Source organism: Taeniopygia guttata, chromosome 2 (genome assembly GCF_048771995.1).
Source record: "Taeniopygia guttata chromosome 2, bTaeGut7.mat, whole genome shotgun sequence".
Classification (NCBI taxonomy): Eukaryota; Metazoa; Chordata; class Aves; order Passeriformes; family Estrildidae; genus Taeniopygia; species Taeniopygia guttata.
In genome coordinates this window covers 81,968,481-81,993,374 of record NC_133026.1, presented here as the reverse complement: position 1 = coordinate 81,993,374, position 24,894 = coordinate 81,968,481, and the positions used below count along the sequence as shown (strand labels likewise).

At 39.8% G+C, this 24,894-nt stretch overlaps 1 protein-coding gene across 13 annotated transcripts in view; it reads right to left on the bottom strand.

Moving 5' to 3' along the window:
* The window catches only part of UPP1 (uridine phosphorylase 1), a 28,500-nt gene extending 3,606 nt beyond the window's left edge, over positions 1 to 24,894 (bottom strand). Inside the window, exons 1-7 of one of the 13 annotated variants that reach the window (XM_012571824.5) lie at positions 23,386 to 23,524; positions 22,773 to 22,923; positions 5,739 to 5,804; positions 2,724 to 2,841; positions 2,070 to 2,228; positions 750 to 864; positions 92 to 301 (exon numbers count right to left, since the gene is read on the bottom strand). In XM_012571824.5, coding sequence (XP_012427278.5) covers positions 92 to 301; positions 750 to 864; positions 2,070 to 2,228; positions 2,724 to 2,841; positions 5,739 to 5,804; positions 22,773 to 22,873 — 769 coding nt within the window. In that variant the 5' untranslated portion in view covers positions 22,874 to 22,923; positions 23,386 to 23,524. Of the gene's footprint in view, positions 1 to 91; positions 302 to 749; positions 865 to 1,213; positions 1,391 to 2,069; positions 2,229 to 2,723; positions 2,842 to 5,645; positions 5,805 to 6,150; positions 6,259 to 7,248; positions 7,877 to 7,951; positions 8,151 to 8,196; positions 8,350 to 9,061; positions 9,142 to 15,142; positions 15,259 to 22,772; positions 23,150 to 23,385; positions 23,574 to 24,180 lie in introns of those variants that run through there. The other 12 variants (XM_072924346.1, XM_030265722.4, XM_072924344.1 and 9 more) reach the window with 12 other exon arrangements.

Genomic DNA, 24,894 nt, shown 5'->3' with positions numbered 1-24,894 from the left:
AGTGAACTGGAAGCCAAATGTTAATATATTATTCAATATTTATTTATTGCTGCTTACCAATATTGTTCTGTTAGTCTATTACCAGTCTTACCTTCATAGAAATCCAAAGTGCACATGGTGTTTCCAATGACTGTATTGAACTGACCAATTTCTTTACTGCACTGCATCAGATCCTTAGCCAGCTGTTCATCCAGGTTAGTGCTGCGAATTACTGTCCTTCCCAGAACAACCTGTTCCAGCTGAGGCTTGAAGGTGGCATCTACAGACTGCCTAGTTATAACCACTGAGCCTGGCTCCAGACCTGCAGCAAAAGAAAATATTTATATTTTCACAATGCAGTTAACTAGTGGTTTCCAGACACATAAAACATACCTCTTGACCCAACCCTGCTTCTCTTAAAGGGGGGAATTTAGCTTCTGAATCCACCAGGAGAATATTTTGTCCATGGCTAGCTACTTCAGTTAATTATTACAAATAATTTCTGAAATAATGAATTTTTTCTTTTTTCAGTTCTTTCTTATATTTTCCATACAGGACAAGAACATCCTTCTTCTAACATTGTCAGATCTTTAAGTGCATTTTCTCTATGCAAAAGCAGATGTTGCCTTTACTTTAGAAATTACAAAAGAAAAATTATGAATGAAAAACTGTTCTGACTATTAATTTCTTACATGCAGAGAGATGCTTTACTCTCCTGCAAATATAATTTGGTTTACAGAAATGGAGAAAGACAGCAAGAGGGGAAATACCTATTCCACCAGAGGTGCCAATGCGAATGATGGTTATGTCAGAACACTTGGCATGATACAGCAGTTTGATCAGCTCGTGCAACATGATTGAAATAGAAGGAATGCCCATACCATGCTGAAAAGGAAACACAAATTAATATTCAACATTCACATAGAAATACCTATGGAAGAAGCAGCAGGACATTATCTCCTGCCTGATACTGTTTTCCCAAATGCCACCTAACTCACTCCCACAAAACCCCCAAGATCTGGGTCTACAGAAAGATACTGAAAGGGCCTACAAATAGACACCCACAAGCTTTGGCAGACTATGGATGAAATACAGTATTTCTAAAAATCATGAATTACAGAACATTTACATTCTCAAAGGTATAAAGAGTGTCCTTTCCAATAGCTGGCTAACATACTTTATCATGGAGCATTTCCTAAATGCAATAAAAACCCCACTCTGATTTTTCACTAACCTGAAGTACTAGTTAGTTTAGTATCCTGATCCACCAGCCACCTGAGAAGGATGGGATGATTTGGGCTTTATGGACAAGCACATACTAGATTTCTGGCAATTCGTCTTACTCTGTCATACAGACAGGAGGCAAATACCCTATGGCATGAAACTGATAAGTGATAAGGGTATAGAGGATCTGAAACAGGACAGAAAAAACTTAACTAATTAGTTAAGCTAATTTTTTTCAAAACACAGACACCATGGTTTAGTCTTGACGTTCAGCAAATATAAATCCACATTAGCTTGCACAATATTTTGGTAATTACAGCTCACAAGAAAACGTGCAAACTAATATTACAGTTTTGCAATTACAATTGAAGCATGTAATTCTATCTACAAATTGAAGCTATAAATTTCTTTAAAATGCATACATGGGTTGGCAGCACAAGTCCCATGGAATACTACTCTTAAGCACATTTGACAGTGCCATTGCAGATACATAGCTCTGGGTACATATATCTGGATACAGATATATTTTCCAATACCCCACATTCACCAAGTGACCTTTTTCCCCCATTTTTCAGGGTACAGAGCAGGGATAAGGCAACAGTAACTGCTCAAAAAATCTATAGGTCATTCCTGAAACACCTCAGTGGTACACTGAGGAAAAAGAGATACAAGAAGGAGCAAAGGTATTGGAGATTTTCCCTCTTACAAAAAGAGGCTAAAAAGGAATCCTTCATTAGCTGACTGCACTATTTTGAGTAGGCTGATTAGGACTGCGAAATATTTGAAACAAACATGCATTTAAATGCTCTGCTTTGAACAGCATCAAAACTGTACCGTGTCCCGTGTCAGACGAGGGAAGTACTTACACTGACGGACAATACAGGCCCCACTTTGTACATGGCGTAGCGGTCGGTGCCTGCGCAGATGTTGGGGTAGTCACACCCGGGGGTCCCCAGCCCCAGCTCCTCTGCTATGTAGGCAATAAAAGCTTTCATCCGGGAAGGACTTCCCCCAACACACACAAACTGGGGTGGACAGAGTTCAACAAAGCAAAATCAATTGCATGATTCCATATGTCAAAGAACAACATGAGTATGCAAACGCCTTCAGTAAGCACAGGTTTATCCCCAGATAAGGTGCTTCTCATAATGATTCTAAAATGTCATGAAGAAGAATTATGGGAAAAAACTCAGCTGCCTACAGCACTCAAATGCCTTCACCCTGTTTAAACTAATGAAAGATAAATACTGACATGAAGACCCAACAAACAGAAGTATGTACCTGAATAGACTCTCTAGCATTTGCCTTTTTACTGGATGAAAAGAGACATCCAAAACAATTATTCTCAGCTTCGTTGGATACCAGAAGTGACAAGAGCCCACAAAATTTTTCCCCTTTTGCATGTACACCTCAATAGCTGGTAGGCTGACACATTTGGTGTCACATTTATTCTGAAGACAGCTACACTTTCACCTTCTGCAGCAAAGCTCAGGCTTGCTGAAAAAACCAAAGCATCTTACCTTTACATCCCCAAACAATGATGGAAAATCATGGGTACCAGTCCCAAGAGCAAAATGGTATAGGATATCTTCTTTCATTTTCTCCAGGTGAGGGTTGCAGAGATGAATAAAGTTCTCTCTACCAAGACAGCAGCATTGTGAAACATGTAGAATATATACAAATATATATAGAATATATACAAACATTGAACAGATGACAATTCTTCAAAGTCAAGCAGTCAGACATTGGGAAGTGACACATGTGCAAATGCCTGTACTACCTTATTTTGGTTCCTTGCTCATTGTGTAAAAGAAACCCTAAATTTCATAACTGTTTTATGACTTACAAAATATCACATATGACATTTCACGTTACATTCATCGCACAGGACGAAACTGCTGAAGAAAAGGCCGGATATCCAGATGCATTTGCAACAGCACAATCTTTATCTTAAAAAATATTGAAGCTGGGAACCATAGTGTGTCTTTATGGTATGCAGAAAAATGGGAGCAGGACCAGGGAAAATTCAATAGCCCACCATATTACAGAGGCAATCTATAGCAAAGCTGAAAAGCAAAACTTGATCTTTGTTTTGACTGAAACTCCACCAGCCACCTGAGAAGGATGGGGTGATTTGGGCTTTATGGACAAGCACATACTAGATTTCTGGCAATTTGTCTTACTCTGTCATACAGACAGGAGGCAAAAAACCCTATGGCATGAAACTGATAACTGATAAGAGTACAGAGGATCTGAAACAGGACAGAGAAAAGTGGAGATCTTAAGCAAGGAGAAAACCATAGAAGTGAAAAAAAAATTCAAGAAAAGGGAAAAGAGAGGAAGAGGTAAAAATAATTCACTTCTTCCTAAGTGCTTCTTGTAAAGAAATCATACATCTTAAAAGAAAAATACAAATTAATCTGTTTGAAGAGAGAGAACTGACAGGGCAAGGAGAGAAACCTGAACTACTTGGCCTGTGGGATCACATTCATGGAAAATTCAATAGTGGACTAACTAAACCAGCTGAATGGTTTATAAAAGGTCTGCCTTCTGCGCTTGATGTTTTAAGTTCAATTGAAACAGGTAGGTAAGACTAGCCAATAAACGCAAGCTTAAGCAGAACACTGGCAAGTACTTCAAAGTAATTTCTGAGAGATGGAATCAAGTAGTAAATAGCTTCCAGACACAAGAAGATGACTTAATAAGTTAATGAAGGCTAATGAAGCTTAGTGGAGGCACAGCATGGCTCAGCAAATTCAAACTGCTTTGTCAGAGGAGACAAACAAAAGAGTTTGCCTGGACTTCACTCAAAAAATTGTTAGGACAACTCAAGAACAACTCCGTAGCCTAAACAGAGGTGTTTAGCACTATTTCAGATGGTCTAGGTCACTAGGTTATCTTGTCTACTTTTTAATGCCTCTCCAGAAAGGAGATAAGGCAGAAAAGAACTATGCTTTCCCATAATTCCTATGCCTTATCTGCCTGTGCAGGATGAAGGAAGTCTACAGTGGCCAAGATGCCAATGCTGAGGTTACTGAACTGTTCCTCAGAAAGCAAATAGTTACAACCCAGATATTCTGAGTATATAGTTACAACCCAGATATTCTGAGTATAACAATTTCTTCTGTTTCTGATGGTCTGTCTCCAACATCAGTAATTATCCAGGAACAGCTGCACAACCAAGGAAAGAGGTGTAATCCCAACCCACCCTATCTGTCCCTGCCCACCGCAGACAATCACCTTCAGCAACTGAAAGAGCTGCCCACCCAGGCAGCCAGTCCCCTTCAGTAGGAATGCCCTTCCATATCCCATGGTCTCCATTTGCCTCCCTTCATACAAATCCTGCCTAAGGTGGAACCAAAGACTTTGGGTGCTTTTATTCTTCCTTCCAAGAGATCTGTTTGACTCTGGGAGAGCTAAAGAGCAGGTTTATGGCCTGTCATGAAGACACAGACAACCTAGGAATTCACCAGCTCATATTAGAAGGATTTCTAGACTGCCTCCCCTGAATCATTCCTGTTTAGTTTTGTGGGACTCTCTACATTTATTTACTGGGTCACTCACTAATGCAGATTAATCTGGCTGTGCTGATGTCCATTGGAATGGTTGTCACATACAAATAGGATAGGATATGATTTCAAATCATTTTATAATCTATCCTCAGGTGAGCAAAAAAATGTATTTCCTTCTTCATGAGAACCCTGGCAATAAAAGCCTCTCTTCAGGAAATAAACTGGGGAAAGGCGAGGCCTCTATTAAAAGTGCAAGGAAGTCCATGTGATATGTGCCAACACCACTGTCCTCATGCCTGGCCAAAACATTTCCTCCTTCCTCATCAGTAGCCATATTCCACCCTTTTCAACTCACAGCCCACCAACAGCACTCTCTGACCCACCGCCTCAACACAGTGAGAGGCTGTTATCAACTTGCTCAGCTTATCTGTACATCTGATTGCAGACTTGGACCCTGAGGTAAAATGAGCAATAGAAACTAGCATATTGTTGTTATGTGTACATAGGATCAATGCCATGGATTTACAGGAGAGGCAAAGTTTGCTGGATAAAAATCCTTGGCATGCAAAGCTCAGGAGCAGAAATTTTATTTCCCTAAAGGTGTTGTAAAGCACCTACAACTTCTAAGGGTGTAAGTAAAATATGAATCCAAAGATAAAAGAAGCATGTAACAGGTTTTAGTAACATAAGCTTAAAGTAAGGGTTAGAGAAACAAACTGAAATATTTGTTTGAACTCTTGAAGCAGCAAGCAAAGTCAACATTCCAGCAGCTCACTGGATTAAAATAAAAATAAATAAAAACATCACCCTGCTTTGAAATATTCACTGTTGAGAGAAATTCAAAGGGCTGGCCAGCAAAATCCTCTGTATAGGGGTGGCAAAGCAATAAAGCATCCAACTGTCAAAAGAGCTGCTACTGGATACTTGGCATTATTATTATAAACTTTATTTAAACTGTGTAATTAGCTTAGGGAGGAAGTTTAAGTGTAAACTTGGACAAAATAATTGATTTTTCAATCTTACTTTGAAGCCTGTCCATCATCAGTATTCTTCTCATTTGAGGAACCAGGAGCCATGTATGTTTTATACCTACAATTATATTAAAAAAAAAATATGTAAAAGTGCATCAGAATAATCCCATCTACAAAGATGGAAGCATTAACAGAGAGAGAAACCTTCTGTATTGATGATAATTAACATGAATATTAAATTCCCCAAATAATCCAGCCACACTACAGTTTTTATAACTGGAGCAAAAGAAGCAAAATGAGCATCTACAATTTTGACACCTGAGCATCACCACTTTCAAAACCTCAAGCATAAATTAATCCCTTGCTATTGCAACCCCCACCTCACCACTACTTCTGTTCTGTGGGGTGAACAGCTACAGGTTCACCACCCACCGAGAGGCAAGTCTCATTGCTAAGTAACTCACCCTCTTTCTTCCATACCTCCCACACCAGCAGTGAGTGACTGCCATACCAGCTTCACTCCCCTTCCACCTTTGGCTCCAGAAGATCTCCAAAGCTCAGCTCTAGCTGGGATGCCTGAAACCCGAGTTCAGGAAGCATCTTACTCATAATATCCTTTTCATTAAACTCCTCCTACTGACCTTAAGATTAACCTATACGCAAAACCTTCTCACTGCTGCATTCTTCTTTACATTTAAATAGACAAATGTATCACTGAGGCTTTCATGCTGGTCCAAAGACAGAATTATAATTATAGGATGATTAATTTATTATTATTTTCAGAAGTGACTAAGGCTACATGCCGAAGCTGGTACTTTCTGGGAATGCCCTTATGGGAAACATTGAATCATAATGTTTCACTCTACCCTCCATTAAGAAGGGCCTGACAGCACAGAGATTATAACAGAGACAGGACTGTAATCCTTAAAAACCTCGGGATTACACCACAAGGAAGGAGGAAGAAATCGATCTTGCAACAGAATTACATCATATGTGATTTTCCAACAAAGTGCAAAACCTAACAAAATAAACAAAAGACTTGCCTGTTAAAAGCCATTGAATAATGGAAATGTATTAAAATTTATAAGGACAATTAGTTTTCTTCATTTAAAATATCAACCTTTATTAAGTAGACTCAAATTCACAGGTAGTAGATATACTAAATGTATAGAACCCTCTGTGGTCAAGCAGGGGAAGTATAAAAGTTGCATTTATAATCAACAACACTTCCCTATGGTGGTATGAAGTATAGTCAGCTACTACTGGACATCACCATTATACCACACACATTACAGGAAAAATACATCATTTCTTCCTACAGTGCCACGAGTCCTGATAAAGAGGAGTTAGAAGCTAGGAAGAAGAAACCAAAAAGTGCTTTTTATGTAGCAAGAAGAAAAATGGTTGCAGATAAACCAAGGATATTAATTCAGTTCTTGTTCACAGTATTAAGCATCCACAAGATTTTTAAGTGTTCTGGGTTCTGATCACCTAAGTAATCACAGATGATATACTTCAAAAAGCTGAGGACAAAGTTCTGACAGTCCAAAGGTCCAGCTTACCCCCTTAAGAGCACCCAGTTGGAGGAGTCTTGGCAGGAATTGAAGGAAGGAGCAAGCATAAAGCAGCTTTCCCATGGCAGACCCTGACAGCAATCAGGTACTAGCTGACAAGCAGCCAGTTAATGTAAAATCACAAAACTCTCATGCTGTCTAACCAAATGGAAATTTTTACAGACATGTCAAAAGCTTCTGCAGTCTTCTTCAGCCAAGGTTAAAACTGGCATGCAACTGGCATTCAACTGCTATGTTCCCAGCAGGACTCAGATAAAGAAAGGGTGCAGTTTTATGGTGCGCGCACATCCTAGAATGGTTTAGGTTGGAAATAACCCTAAAGATCACCTGGTTCCAACCCTTCTGCCATGGGCAGGAGCACCTTTCATTAGACCAGATTGCTCAGAGCTCCATCTAACCTGTCCTTTAACACTGCCAGGTATGGGGCATCCACAACTTCCCTGAGCAACCTATTTCAGTGTCTCACCATCCTCACAGCAAAGGATTTCTTCCTAATCTCATCTAAGTATCTAAATCCTCAAACTGGTGCTTTAAATCCACGCAGAATCCATTATAATTGCCACCTCTTTCCCCCCGCAATCCGTCGTTTTTTGAAGGAAGCCCACAGTCAATGGTTTCTGCAGGGAAAAGCTCTTGTTGGGTGTTTGTCCATCAGCAGGAAAAGCTGATATCGCTGCAAATTTTATTTTACCCTACTGGTCCCGTCGCTGCTGGCGGAGCGCTCCCCCGGCTCCGCAGACAGAGCAGGCGGCCTCGTCCGCCGTACGCCGTGGCTCCGCCGAAACGAGCGCTCCACCGGACCGACGCTGCGCCCGCCGCCCCTCGCTCCCTACCCACTCTCCGCCCCGCGGTCCGGCCACCGGGGCTGAGAGACACGGCAGGCACCCCACCATCCACCCGGGAGCGGACCGCGGGCTGCCGGGGCGCGGTTCTCACCGAGGCAGCGGGATCCGCCGCTGGGAAACGAGGAGGGCGGCTGGCTGCTCCCGGGCGGGCTGCGGGGCTGCCGGCCGAGCCACCTCCCGCCAGCGGCGGCACCGCCCCGCCCCGGGCCCGGTTAACTCCCTGCGCGCCGGGAGGGAGCGGGAAGCGCCGTGCTCCGCGGCGGGCACGGGGCGCGGCTGCGGCAGCGATGCCGGGACCGGTGGGGATGCAGCCGGCGTGCGGAGAGCGCGGCGCTCTGGGCATCGGCAGGAGAGCTGGTGCCAAAGGCACGGACCTTATCATATAGATAGAGACGACAGATGAGATAGAGATAGACAGAGATGATAGATACAGACGCAGGTGGCCGAGTCGGGTCGGTGCCTGTGTCTGCCCTTGCGCGTGTCGGTGCGCACACACCGTGTTCCCGCTCTCATGTGCATGTGGGCACGGCAAACACGGTGCGAGAAAAGAGAAGAGATGGTTTCAGCTACTGGAAGCATAAATTTAACATTGCTCATACAGCAACTAAAAACACCAAACCCACAATCCTGCAATGCAATTTTTAAAGTAAGTTTTCGTACCAGAACCACACTGTACTTTGTCATAGCAGGGACTACTTGGGAGACAGGGAAACTAAAATCTTCATGGTAGAGAACTTTCCGTTCCTCAGGACAGTAAGCATATTTGGTACAAAGCATTGCTGAGATGTACTCATTACAAAATCATGAATTGGGCATTTAGAGTAAAATTTATTTATATCCTGTCTCACACTAAAGGACTTTGTATGGGAATATAGGAGAGATCCCTTGCATAGATGCATTTCTAGGCATAAACAACATGCAAGAGGAATTGCTTAACAAACTCAGAAAAATGTCACCTGTTCAGCTTGTTTAGATTTCCAGTGGGTGAAACACAAGGACAGGTTCCTAATCCACCTTCCATTTTCCCGTTCTTTAAATATTTGTCAAGAATTCCAAACTATAGTAGTGGACAAACACCTTAGAGAATGTTTAATCCTGTGGAAGAAAGTTTTCCTTTAAACAGGAATATTACCTACCCCTTCATCTTAGGATCTAGTAAAAAGTCTGCTTTAGCTTTCAGGTCATTTTCTATTCAGCTATAAATTAAGATAATCAATTTCAATTGTTTTTGTAAATAATAAGGTTACTATAGTTACCTTGTCTGAAATGTTCAATTAATTATGCATTTCTTTGAGTCTAATAATTGGTAGCTCTCAGTTATCTCTCTCAGTTATCACTAAAAAATTTAAATCTCCTTTTAGATTCCTGGTTTTGTAGTGTAGGTGTTTGAGTTTTCATTCCATTTTGTATTTTAGTGAGAAGGATACTAATGTTGTTTAGAAGGGTGAAAAATACACAGCTACATACTGCGGTAATAACAACAATATGCAACCGGTGTTCGTTTTCAGGTTTTTTATATTGCATGAATGAAAATGTGAGCTACGGAATATAAGGTTGTCTGTCGTAATCAAACATATTCTCCCTTGTGCTCACCATAAACCATTTTCACAGTCAATTGGTCAAATAATTCAGTGCAGCTGTTGTCCCCACTTCATTTTGATTCTTCAGCTATTCTGAAGGTTTTGTATTATGACAACTATTAATAGAAGGACAAAATGTGCTAAGGCTGACTTCTTTATTTCTATTTCTAGCTTTTTCTCCCACATTATAGCATAATATGTAACTACATTCTGAAAAAATATCTGCAGAGAACAGCAAGAATATGAATTTATTTATTTACAGAAAGAAATTTGGCTTCATCCTACATCTTTTACAACTCAGCCTATATATTCAGCACAGACAATAGTATTTAAGAAATAGATAAGCCCAAATCAAGGAAATTTTAGATGCTTCAGAAGCACACAGGGCAATTGAATTTTCATTTGTATTGCTACACAAAGAAAGTTAATGCATATGTACCCTTGATCTTTGGAAGCATGTTTATATTTTAGTCTAGTCCAAAAAGACAGAAGTGGTTAGAATTATGTATTAGATATATATTAGACTTCACTACAGTGAAATGGCTATATATAAAAGGAAAATTACTCTCTGGTTGCTAAACTGCTGAGTTGTTAAATCTTTATCTGGAATTGTCTTTTAGAAACATTCACATGCCCAGTATCTTGGATGCAATTTATAAAATGTAACTGCACTTTTGTTTTATCTTTGGGCTTGTAAAGCAATCAGTATTCCAAAAAAAAATAAAAATCTCACTACTTAAAGGCATTCAGGGCAGAAATAAAGCACAAGACAATGAAACAAATGTTTCAGCATTTAAAACAATAAGGCAAGATTTTGTAATAAGCACCCAGCTTTTGACTTTGGCATTTCTCTGAAAAACAGAAATGAAAACCCAAAAGCTTCCACTGCTTTTACATGGAACTGCTGATGATTTTGAAAACTGCTGGAGCTTTTTGATTTGTTACACCACTTTGATTTCATGTCCCTTGAAGAACAGGCAAGTTTGCATGTCTGCTGCAGCTCTCTATTATTCTGAATGCGCAGATTCCACAATCACCCCCCTGCTTTTGTGAAGAAAAATCTCAGGCTGTTAATATTTTACCTTACAGTATTCAAGCTGTGATCCATTCAGACTCAGTTGTCCGACAGTGCAAACCTCTCCTTGGCTTGACTAAGAAAAGCCGAATATACATTAATAGCCATCATTTAAGTTGGAAAAAACCACCATCATCATCAAGCCCAACCTTAACTGAACACCACCTTGTCAACAAAGCCATAGCACTGTCATCTATGGTTGCTTCTTGAACACTTCCAAGGATGGTGACTCCACCACTTCCCTGGACAGTCCATTCCAATGTTTAAGCCTCCTTTCAGTGAAGAAATTCTTCCTGATGTCCAACCTGAATCTCCTCTAGCTGTTTCCTCTCACTCTGCCACTGGTTAGCTAGGAGAAACCAACACCCACCTGGCTACAAACTCCTTTCAGGTCATTTTAGAGAGTGATACAGTCACCCCTGAGCCTCCTTTTCTCCAGGCTAAACAACCCCAGCTCCCTCAGCTGCTCCTCAAAGGACTTACTTTCTAGAACCTTCACCAGCTCTATTGCCCTTTACTGGAGCCACTCGAATTGTGTTCTACCTTAGTTTCTCTCCCCTGTTCTACTGAGAAGGAGACTGATAAAGTGGCTTGGCAGGCACCTGGTGTCCAGCCAAGGTCACTCACCACAACTGCTCAGGTTTTAATGCTATGAGCTCCAACCCTGGCATCCCCTGATAAGGGTGGCCTAGAAAACTGGATTTCCCTAAAGCTCTGCCTTCACAGCAAAATTAATGGTTTCAATGTATCTGGACATAATTCGCAACACAAATTGAAAGTGAAAACAGATACAAGGTAAGTAATCTCACACACCACTAAAGTTACAGCTTCATGTAAGCTTTTTTTTATATTTAGAGAAATTTGCTGAGCAGACAGTAACTGTACATGTAAGCATTTGCATATGTCTTAGCCTTTTATTTTTTTAAATACAATTTAGTTGAATTGTTCAAAATATTGGATAGCAAAGATGGACTCAGGTGCTAGGTCTAACAACATCAACAGCAAATTTCTAGTTTGCTGAAAATTTTGAGGGTTCAGATTAGCAATGGTTTACCTATTTCCAATCAATTTTTACATCAAAGTTCTAAAGGAACAGTGTTAAAACAAATACTCTAAACATTCTGTTCAAAGAAATCTATATTTATTAATAAATTTTAGAACCTTCAGGACTTGGATTCAAAGGTGTAAAATGTACTGAATGTAATCTGAAGAGGAAATTCTAAAAATTCAGAGTTTACTTTTCATGGTATTTGCAAAAAACATGGTAATGAAATTGCACCCACTTTCTAGTGGACTTTATAATCAATATTTAATTATTAATAAGATTTCAGGGATATATCCTAATCCAAGTAGATAAAATAGCAAGTGTTGAAATATCAGTGTATCTTAACTTTTTCAAAATATTAAAGTACAAAGTACAAACTTCTGCTGATGCGAATAATCACAGTGATCTAGCAGATAATATTTTTGGTTGCAGTCAAGACTTCAGGATAGATATTTTTTTATCTAACAGCTGAAAGTGCAGACATCACAGATAGCTGAGTCCATAGAACTGTTAACCAACAATTCAACTTCTACACAACAAGACTATAGCAGGAAATGCCACCAGGTCTTTGATTATGTGGTTGAGCACTATGACTGATCAACTAGTTCTTGTGCAGCAGGCACAGCAGTAGAACTGTCCTAGAAAGCTGAGTTTCTGTTCAAAGTAAATGAGCTTTTGGAATGAAGAAGCAGTCTTTTCAGTGAAGGCTTAACTTTTTTACTGTAAGTATCCATACCAGTTCAATTCTGTCTGCATTTCATCCCATACCACACAGTTCCCCTTTACCTTTCTTTGTGGCACAATTCATGAGTGCAGCTGTACTTAACAGAAGACACTTGCTGATTTGGACACATCAATAGCATGCCTGTATCTAGTCAAGTCAGAAGCAGTATGGTAATCCTGCAAAGCAGCAGGAGTCTTGTGCAGGAGAAAACCTCAGCTTTGATTTATTTTGGTCTAGGACTAAGCATTGACAGCCGTTGTCTGTTCTTTAAAATTTGCTGTAATAAAGCCCAATGAAGTTCATCCATCCTGCAAACATCTCAGTCAGGTATGAGTTAAATTACAAAAATAATGTAGCCAATATGTAAATAGTACATAATAGTAAATAGGGATATATAAGCAATACAGAGCTTTAGTCTCCCCAAGAATCTTTCAAGTTACTTATTACATCCCTGAAACGGTGGCTTTAACTCATTGCTTGCAGATGGTGATTCAGATCGTTCTGAATGTGCAATAGGAAAAAAAGATTAAAGTTTACAGTATAACTTCAACCATAATAATAAAAAGGTAAAATTGTTGGTTTCTTCCTCATGTCAAAATACACCTAAATTCCACTACTTTTAATTTTGAATTAACAAGATAAACAAGCTACATAAGAAATTTGCAATATGATGCAAATCTGTATCCCAAAACAAAGGGATTATAGATTTACATGTGGAAGGGGATGTATCTCCTTCCTGATGTGTCTAGGGCTTATTCTGTGCAAGTAAGAACAGAGAAAGCTCCATCTCAAAAGGGAGCTGCAAGGTGCTCATGCTGCCAATTGCTTTGGATGAACAGAAAAAAGTATGCAAGTGGGGAAAAAAGTAAAAGCACTACAGTCAACAATCACCTAAAAAATGAAAAGGACAAGGTCAAAACTGAAGGAAGATACACATCTGGATGAAACCATACTGTTGAGATCATTAAAAACAATCTCCTTTTACACTGTGATACAGAACCAATCTCAATTGGAATAGCTATGACTGCAAGCAAAGGCAATAGAAGCAAAGCAGATATCACATTATCCAAAAAATTGAAAAAGAAAAGTAACTCAAAAATTAGATGTATCTATATATCAACCTATGCAGCACACTGACTTTTCAGCAGCCTTTACATTGTACCCATATTTTTCTTCTCCATTGCCTAACTGGTATAACCAAACCAATTTCCTTCTTACTCTGAAAAATCTTAAAGTTTTCTTTATGTCTCAGATGTCTCACTAGAGGCACACACATTAAAGAAATCAACTATCATCACATTAAGGAAATTGAGATTTTGAAATCCTCTTTAATTTTACTCAGAGTAATGGGGGAAAAAAAAAGTCAGTACACAAGAAAGTTGAATAGAATCTGAAAACAAAGAAGAATATTCAAGGTTTTCTTTCATGCAGAGGAAGAGCACTTTTAACTTCATGGTTGAATTGTTAGATCACTGAACCTCTTAAGGCAGCATCCTCTGCATGATCAGAGTTTGGATACTTAAGTTAACTTGAAGAGTGGCTTCTAAGGTTACATATTCTCCTTCAGATCCAGACTGAGATCTGGCTTCATCCCTCAGTTTTATGACGTTTTTTCTTCTGAACAAAACCACACAACTTTAGTTCTCTGTTTTCTCCTGATACTCACCTGGAGTAAGAGGTTTTGTAAGCACAAAAAAAAAAAATACTGTAAATACATTAATGGAAGACACAAAAATTAATTCAAACAGAGCTGAAGTACCAGAGAAATTAAAATACCTAGCCCCTAAGACTTTATACATTAATATATCAGGGTCAAGGGAATAATGACAATGCCGGTGTATACAAATGGATTCCCTGACACTAATTTTAAAAAAAAGAAATTCTGGTGCATACAGTGGGAGGTCCAATAGCATTTCCAAACATTGCTATGGAAAACTGATAGAGCCGGCATAGTTACCAAATCAAAAGGTTTTTGACAGATGTAAGAGAAATTTTTCCACCCTTTAAGCTTTATATTTGTTTCCAAGTGAAGTCTTTCATAGCTATCACTATTGTGCATGATAAAGTAAGGTTTGAAAGCATGACATTGGATAACTTTTTTCTCTTAAACTGTTGAAATTCTGATGCCTTCAACAATGTGAATATATTTATTTTGAAAAATTTCTACAAGCAGTGATCTATTTCTTAAACACTAGTATCAATGACACTTGTGACAGAAGTGTTCAGAAAACTATTAGGAGCAGAAGAATATTCATAACAATGAGGTAACAAATATTTTAGAGTGCTTAAATTTGGGCAGGATGGCTGTGTCTCTGCAGCATTTTATGGAAACACATCACAGAGAAACCACTGGATCAGAACACAGAAGGCCCTGGACTGGAACAGAGCATACTGCAATTGTAGAGATGAAAAAAGTCCATGACAGCACCTGCCTTTGCTGACTACTAACAGGAGCACTCCTTTCTTTAGCTGGTCATAGGGTATTGCAAACTAAGCACAATAATTCAATGTGTCGCAACATATTCAGAGAGCCACACAAATATTGAGGCTGCCCTCTGCTGTTACCTTGAGAGTCCAGCTCATTTTAAAAGAAACAGCTTTCAATAACATTACCTTCAGAGTGCTCGCTATTTTCTGATGTTTCTTCAATCTTTTTTCCCCATCCAGTACACTGCTGAAACCAGTCAGTCCCATAACCATTGGTTATTAATTTGCTAAAATTTACTGCTTCACTTTTTCTCTGAGCAGGCCTATAAATGCAAATATATTAAAGGAAAACAAAAGCAAAAGTAAACAACAATGGGGGCTAGGTGAAAAATAATATTTTACATAGAAAAGGCCTCATAATATAATTTATTTATAATCATAAAATTACAAATATAACCAATTATAATTTATTATTTATAAATAACAAAACATATATTCTACATGTAATCATCTAAGAAGAAAAACCAAAAATAAACAAACAAAAGCACAGAACTATGCCTGATTTAGTACTGTGTAAATTTACATGAGAAGAGCCATCTGTTTCATTGGAATTTTGCATGTATAATGCTTACACGGTTCCAGTCTTAAAGACAAAAAGTGCAAAAGGGAAATCCCACAATGTTGAAAAGTGAAAAAGGTTGACAGTATTCATTTGATGGTGCACAAAAGTGAAATTATGTCAAAAATTTTCTCTTAAATTCATTTAACAGTTTAATCACTTATTTGGCAGCATTTACATAGTTCTAAAAATACTAGGACTACTGATGCCTGAGCAGTAAATTTTTAAGACAAAGTATGCAGAAGCAATCCAGCTGTGCACACAGTTGATGATGTGATAACATCACATCACAAATGACATAAAAATTTGCTTAAAATTTCTCTTTCAGGTGTTCATCAGAGTATTTTTGCTCTGTATGACCTTATAAAGGCTACAGTTTATGTCTTTCCTTGAAGTCTCAGTCCTAGTTATTTCTCTGTAACCTACAGTGACAGAACTAACAATGTAAATTATCATTTTCACCTGTTCACTGGTATTAAGAAAAAACCCAATTTAGAATACCAAAAAGTTCTGCTACATGAAGATATGCCACCCTATGCTTAGTTTCCTTAACACAAACTTATATTGAATACTTTTCTAATATGAGTTAAAGTACTGTTATTTTAGTTGCTTTAGACACTTTTAAAACTATTTTAGCATCACATATGATAGCAAATTTAACAGCAATAAAGATCCAGAAGGTCCATACACATATCTGCTAATTCCTCCATTTTCACAAGGAGCAATTTTACTTGTACACATGACTAGTTGCAGGCTTAGGTGTTCAATGATTTTCATAAATGTATTACTTGCATGGGTGGGAAGGAAAGCTTATTTTCTCCACTAAATTCCTTGTTTGTAGAAACAGTTGGAATTTTGCTTGGATATTTAGGGCTTATAGGTGGAAGCTTTACCTGTTAGAGAAATCTTAGCTCAAAAAAAGGAGTTATGAAAAAAATAACCAAGAAAATTATATGTTATCATAGTCTTCAAAAGGGAGGGTGATATTAAAGGGCTAAATATGTTCAAATTTCCATGTCCTATCTACATTATTTCCATAAGTACTAGTAATGAATCATTGAGGAATAACAAAAGACAAAGAAGCCCCTTAGTTATTCTACATGAGATTAGCTGTTTGCTCTCTCCACAATGTGCTCCACAAGCCTTTCCCTCACAGTACACTTCAAAATAAGCTTCAAATTCAAACTTATCCATGGCAACCTCTCATCTTGGTCCATTTCTCTGTATGCAGAATATGAAAACACACCAGTCTTACTGAAGTCAGGAGGATGATAAATTAAGGTTTAATTGACACTTCTTTTTTAGTTTACTTGATTTTTGTTTTTCAATAAAAAGCATAAAGCATCCTATATAATAAGAAAACTATTGTGGTATATTAATTAGAGGTTTGATATTCAAACAAATATATATATATATACTGGGGGAAGCCTACAACAGAAAAATATATTTTACTTTTATCATCTTTCCAATGACAGGTAAAGAAACTCAGTGCTGACTAAAAGACTGAAAGATGACACCTAGAAAGGCAGGGAAAGACAACACACACTCCAGAGCTGAAAGTGGGAAAACCAGTAAGTAGTGGAGAAATATGAGCAAGACATATGAAAGCTCTTTATTTTAACTTTGATCAAAATCAACAGCTACTAAAGGGTCAACTTACCTCCCTCTCAAATAAAATCATGAAATTAAATATTCTTAACAACTCCCAGATATTTTTGACTAATAGTTGCTAAGAAATTCTGAGTTAAAAAAACATCTTTAAAAACTACTTACAGCTTCCATCATTGCACAAAGAAAAGTGGACAAGGGGGAAGTTCTGAAGATAGCACAAAATTTTCAAAGCTTATTAACAAAGTTTTTGTGTTACACTAATATGTTCTTTTAATTAGAACATACATATTATTTGACCATTTTCTTTTTTAAACATGCAACACAGGAGAGTGGCCCATGGAATAAGAGATATTACTTGAAGGCTATTTAGAAAAAAATCAGGACAGGGTAACTAAAAGTGAAATGTATTGCTCTTTAAACTTACAAGTACATTAAGGACAACAATACTTTCCACCTACGTGGACATAGCTACTGCAATACAGTTAACAGAGCAAAAAAATATGAAGTGCAAAACTTAGATGCATGAACAGTAGTCACACTTGGATTGCAGATACTATAAAACACCTATGAAAACCTCTATAAGGAGAAGATTCCAAAATGTAAACACACCAAGGACTTCTCAAGGAGTTTGTGCACAGTGAGTATGAAAAAGCAAACAAAAGTATAATGGCTTTTGAATACATCTAATCAATGAACTAATTAGGAAGCACAAAGAAAAAGCAGGCCTGGATGTTCAGAGAATGTAAGTTTTCTTATTATCTGGAAGAAAGTGAAGCCTGGACAGAGAGTTGTACTGATTCTGAGCCAGGATGTCAATGCAAACATGTGTAAAGTCAGTCCTGAAACCGCTTCAGATTGGGCCATTTGTCAAAGAAGAAGAGATGACATTAGCAAGAGCATGGAGTGATATCAGAGGCAGCTATGTGAGATGAAAAGAGGGGTCTTTGTCCAACCTGGAGGTTAAAAACCACATTAGCTGCTTAGAACTGTGTTGTCCTGATTCTTGAGTTTTCTTAAGCCTTCTGAGTTTACATTCTATTGGGAAACTTTCCCACACAGTTTCTGTAAATAACGTATTGTTTTGCATTCCTCCATGGGGGTGGAGAGACTTGATGTACTAGTGCTTTGTCCAATGTCTTCGGAGAGGTGGCCCATTCACTCTCCAATCCACTGTCACCTTTGGAGAAGTATAAAAGTTGGAGTCAGAAAATAAACGCTCTCTTTTTTGCCTTGCAAGATGGCAGGTGGCTCGCGTTGTACTTTCTCGTGTCCTATAGCGACAGAACTGCTTTTCAAGTTTGTTCACACTGTTTGCTGAAGCAGCCTATTTGTGCTCTACATTTCATAAATGCCATCCCATCGTGCATTCCCTGCCTTCCCTCTATCACTAGACTGGACCACTTCAGAGTTGACATGCAAGTTTCAGATCCAGGACACAATTACCTACAGTTTCAACTGACAAATACAACCTCAGGTGACATTTGCCACATGCTGAAGGCAGGATGGCACACGTGGCAACACAGAAACACAACCCAATTTGATAGTCAGGATACACAAACAGCAGATGAAGAGAGATGAGATTTTCTTCTTGGCATCAAACAGAAGCACAAGAAAAGGAGGTCTAGTAATTAAAGAATTAATTAAAGGACAAAGGCAGACCATAAGCTAGAGATTTTTTGACTAGAGACAGAAAAAGGTTCAAACTGTCCAAAATAAAGTCAAGAGAAAGAAAGGGGAGAGGAAAGGCAAAAGAAAAGTCTTAAAGGTTGTGAGCAAGAGCATTGTTTTAAATGTTACCTTTCTTGGCATTAAATGAAAGGCTAGGATATAATGCAAGGATCAAAACACTCCCTTACTGTTCAAGTAAACTAATTAATGACAAAAGCAGCAAGGGAACAGATCAGAATTTGCCTTTGGAGGCCACCTGCAATCTCTTCAGGAGCTATTTGTTACTTTGCTGAGCAAATTCAGCATTAAAAACACTCTTGTGCCACTACACTCCAATGATTACAGCTGATGGGGCTTTTTCCCTTTGACAAGTCTCTATTTAGTAGCAGCCATGAATTTTCCCAGCTAAAACAAACTACACAGGGCATTTTTTTACAAACAAACTACACAGGGCATGTTCTAGGTTTAAAGTGTTTTCTCCCTCTGTGAAGAGATGGCAACAACATACTCTAAAAATCACTATTTTTAATAATGGGTTTATTATATATACCCATTTATTAATCTTTGATTCAAGAAACATGACATAGAATATGTACAGGGCCTGGCTAGTTTATGAAGAACAATGAATATCTGCAGCCAGTATGGTAAGATAAAAGCCTTTAGATTAAAGCCTGGCTCCTGTGTGATCAAGGACAAAATTCTAGACTATATTTCAAATATCCCTATAAGGTAAAATCCTGCCCTCAGATAAGCAACCATTTTGCTACAACACATACATGCTTAAGTACATATGCATATATACACAGACATTTCAGGCAAGTGCCTGAAAGAGAGGACTTCAGAGATGAAGGAGTAAATCTTACTGGTGCCACAGGGATATTGCCAAATGCTGATATAAACTCTGATGATGCCTCCAGCAGACTTCTCACCCATACCTGCCACTCTCCTTAAGGTCACAGCTCTTTCATAAGGGCCATAAGATGCACAGGCAAAAGGATCACTGAACCACAGAATGGTTTGGCTTAAAGATCATCTAGTTCCACCTTCCCTGCCACAGGGTCTCCTTTCACTGGACCAGGTAGCTTCATCCAGCCTGACTTTGAACACTTCTAGGGATGCAGCATCCACAGCTTCACTGGAAAACTTGTGTCAGTGCCTCATCACTCTTACAGTAAAGAATTTTTTCCTAACATGTTGTCTAACCCTCCTCTCTTTGAGTTTGAATCCATTCCTTCTGGTCCTTTCACTACATACCGTTGTAAAAAGTCCCTCTCTACCTTTCTTGCAGGGTCCCTTCAGGCACTGGAATGTCACAATTAGGTCACCCCAAAGCCTTCTCTTCTCCTGGATGAACAATCCCAATTGTCTCAACCTTTCTTCACAGGAGAGCTGCTCCATTCCTCTGACCATCTTTGTGCCTTCCTCTGGACTCCTCCCATAGCTCCCTGTTCTCCCTGTGCTGGGGTGCCCAAAGCTGAGTGCAGCACTCCAGGTGGGGTCTCACCAGAGCAGAGCAGAGAGGCAGAATCCCCACCCTGGCTCTGATGGCCACGCTGTTCTGGATGCAGCCCACGTTTGATTTCTGGACTGTGAGTACACATGGCTGGGTCATGTCCAGCCTCTCACCCACCAGCACCCCTGAGTCCTTCTGGGCAGAGCTGCACTCGATCTGTTCATCCCCAGCCTGTGCTGATAACAGGGATTGTCTCAGCACAGATGCAGGATATTGTACTTGGTCTTATAAAGCCTTGTGAGATTTCCATGGGCTGTTTCTCCCTCTGCCAGAAGTCCATTACTTTGACATGAGCACAAAGGCTAAATCCTTCATGCACTAATACTCTTTGCTGATCTGCAATATTCCCATGTAATGGTCCCCTGGATCTCCAGTCCTCCTCTACACAGCAATAACCACAAGGAACAGCAGTGATTTTAATACTTCAGAACAAAGCAGCATAAAGGCTTAAACCTTCAGAGCAAAGGCCCACTTGGGAACAATGTTTTCCAAACTGAGCAGAAGCGGTACCCTTGGAGGTTAAATGGCTTTGCACTTGCTCCTAAATGCACCCTTTGGGATTTAACTCCACAATTGCATCATGCATGTCTCTTCTGAATAACTGCTTAGTCGTCCTGGACTGAAAAATATTTTCAATACATTCAATCTCATACTACCAGAAATACTTGAGGTAGCTTGCTGCTGCAGTGTCATCATGTAGTCAAATAAATAAATAGAATATTCCTTAGAAATTTTTGTAGTTTTTTGCAATACATTATTCTTGCCTTTCAACATACCAGATGTATTGTGAAAAACTAAAATTGAGACCCTTTAATAAGGCTAGTTCCATTGTCTCACTTGGAAGACTCTTTGGGAAGGTACTCTAAGAGCATGGGATAGAAACTTCCCAAAAGAGGATATTCAAGAAGTAGCTGTGAAAGAACCACCATGTGACATTTCAAGATACATTATATGCTTTTCAATGTACAAGATACTGTGAAGTACAGCCAAATGAGAGACGGTGGTATGGAGGTAGAGCTAAATGTAGCAACACAGGCACTGGTCTTCACAGGCACCTAATCGTACAGAAAATGACTTGGTAGATTTAGAATCTTAGGCAAGGCTTAACTTCAGCTTCCAGGAAGATAGTGTAAATTATTATGTGAGGGCCTCAGCACATTCACAATCTGAGCTGAATATATAACACATATTCACTTTGCATTTAGTCCTAAATAAAGTACATGACTGAATGAAACTGGGAACAAAAGAAACACTCAGACACATGACTGAATGGAACTGGGTCTCAACCAAACTCACCCAGAACTGAAATGAACCTCGTTTTCACTTTACAAGTCAGCACATGGGCTTGAATTACTATTATCAAAGTTAATTTTGCCTCTTAGAGCACTGAACATAGTTGGTTCTTAAGTAAGAGCACTTCCTCTCTGTCCTAGTTCAATTTCTTTAAGAGTCACAGCAGTAAGTCAAGTTTTTATTTTCAATGCCTTAAATCTATGATAGAAAACAAAGAAGAAGCTTCACCTACAAGTATCAGACAAATTACAGTTTAAACATATGTTGCTTGTTTGCCTGTTGCTACAGACTGAGTAAACATTCCTGAGCCTATTCAGTAATGAGGTGTTCCCATTTACACAAGATATCATTCTGAATTTGCACTAATTCATTTCAGCATCTGAGGAATTTTCTCCTAAAAAGTGTAACATCTGCTCTTCTGTTGAAGAAGGGAGGTACTAGGGTTCAAGTACATCAAATGCCTTTCCAGGTATACCCCAAAGGCCTATGGTAGATGCAGCAATTCAGATTACAGAGGATATTTAAAAAACAAAAGACTTCAGCATTTAAATTGGGCAGGGGCAGAGAGGATGAAAGAGGGAGGATAGCAGAGAGGTCTCCAAGACAAAATACCAGTGTCAGTACAGAAAGGTTTGTTCGGGGCACAGCTTGTGCTACACTTACTTTGTCTTGGATACACTTTCATTCAAAGACAGCAAGCACAGTATCTTTGGGAACACCCTTGCATTTCAAAATAAATTAAATTACTTTTTCAGAATAGTCTTCTGTTCTTTCTTCTTCACCCAAGACTGCTAAACAAGATGTCTCTTTACCAAGAATAAATTGCAGGGGAAATGAGGCATAAGAAGATAGAAAGTAACTACTGCTTTTTATTTATACTGAAGTATATGTACTATATATAGTATATAATGTGATGAGAATCTGCATTTCTGGTTCTTACACTACACATACAGCACTTAAGAAAACATGACTTTCTTCTTGTTCTCTAACTGCAATATCAAAATTGATTCTGAAATGCAGAAACTCACAAGGATTACAGCTTCCCTCCTATAAAAAGCAACAGAGATATGTTCATGAAAAAAGCATCATCACAGCATATGTCTCCATCCTACCTTCTTTTTCTCTGCATTTTCTTTGTCCTCAGCTTCCCACTGACAAACACTTTTTGTATCAAATTCAAAAGGCCCTCTTCTTGTCTCATGAAGGCCACCATCCATAGCGTCTCTGTGAACTATATAATCTGGTAGAGACGAAACACAGGTCCTGCAGGCAAAGATTTAATGCTTGTTTGTACAAAGTATACAAATCCTGCACTTTAGTACAGAAGAATTCAGAAATGTTAATAGGTGAAGACAGAAGCCAAGATGCATTGAGCCTCAGCAATCTTATCGTGGCTTCTCAATCCCTGCAAGATTGGCACAGTGTGAGTACCAGTCAGGTGCAGCTGGAGGGGACTTCATTACCACAGGAGTGTAGTGCTTCAGTAGGTCTGGAGAGAAAAAGACAAAAGCCAGTACTTTTCTAACTTCTTATCTAGTTGCAAAAGCACTACCTTTGTTTTTAGATTGCTGTTTTGTCAGGAAGAAATTAATTCCCTCATTTTTTCCATGAGTTTATTTCAAAAGTCCAGAGGATCCTTCTGTAGCATCTACGAGCACTTTACACCACACTCAAGCAAAGCCAAAGAAAACAAAGGAAAACCAAAGAAGCAAGACAGGTGCTCACCAGGTCGGCCTCCTTGCTTTGCCAGCCTCACTGAGGCTGAATCAGTCTCTTTGATCCACTTCCTGTGACACCCAGACAGTGGCATTTCATGGGGAGCTCTTGAAAGGTCACTGAGACCCAGAATCTGGGAGGGAGATGGGCTTTTCTCTGGTTGTTTCAGTGGCAACCAGAAATCTGGTATTGCTGACCTGCAATAATGGAAAAGAAAATATTTATGGTAAAAGTTAACTGTTAGCATCCCTTTTTCAGGCAACCTAACAAATTGAGCCCATCTGGAACATTAATGAGGTGCTACATTTCATCGTGAAGACAAAAGACCAGGCTTGCTCATTCTGGGGGATATAGCACAAGCAATTTCTAGAGAATTAGATGCAAAACACTTTTGTTTCAGTTCTGAGACAGCATTCAAGTTTTCCTGTAAAGTGTATACAAAGGATCGTGCCTCTTCATTCAGAAAACTATTTCCAAGAACACATCAAAAGCAGGCACGCGAGACATCAGAAAACAGCCTTTGATTTCCTTTCCTTAACATGCACTAACTAAAAGCAAAGACAGTAGCTGTCCATTGGCAGGTCTTTATTTGTAAAACAACCAAGCCCAACGCCCAAATTTAAAAAAAAAAAAAAATTAATAAAACCAACAGCAAACGCCCTACTTCTCCACACCTTACTTTCTCAACTTCTAGTGAGCAAAAGAAAATAGAAACAAATCCTTCAAAATGGGAAAACGGACAGCAGATAAATAAGAAAAGGGCAGTGCGAGGTACTGTGCCGATGACGGGGCAGAAGCACTTACCGGAGCGACTCCAGCGGCAGCTGATGCCGTTCCGTCGGTGTAAGGACGCCGCTTCCAGGCAGCAGCTCGCTGAGGCGCTCCTGGCACACACAGGCGCTGGCTGTGCCCAAACTCAACTCCAAGAACCAGCCCAAAGCGCTGCGGCTCCCCGGGCTCGGGACGCAGAGGAACCAGCCGCGCCCCTGCCGCCTCCCGAGCGGCTCCGTGCCCCGGCGCTCTCCCGCAGACGGTGCTCGGCGTCCCCGCTGCCGCCGTGGCGGCTGCTCAGAGACCAAAGCGCGATTCTCCGAGAGCTGACCCGTACCACCCGGGAAATGGGCGGGACGGAGCCCGAACGGGAGACGCGGGCGGAGCCGGACCCCGTCGGGGGCGGAGCGAGACAGCTCGGCCCGCGGTACCGCCCTCCTTCGGAGCTTGGTAGGCGTGTTGTTGGCCGCAGAGCGGAGTGGGGGCGACTCCCGGCGTGTTCCCGGCTCAGGAAACTGCGGGAGCCGTGCCGGGACGCCTTCCTCCCAAAAAGGGGAGGATGTTCTCCCACTGCGACCGCCCGCCCGGACCTTGCCCCTACTGAGAAGCTCCATCCCAGCTGAAACAAGGACAAAATCCATCCTTTATTCCATGGCATTTACCATTCTGTACTATTTAATTTTTGCCTTCTGGCCGATCCATATACTGAAAGCCTGTTGGTATCCTTTTGGGTCCTTGAAATACCCT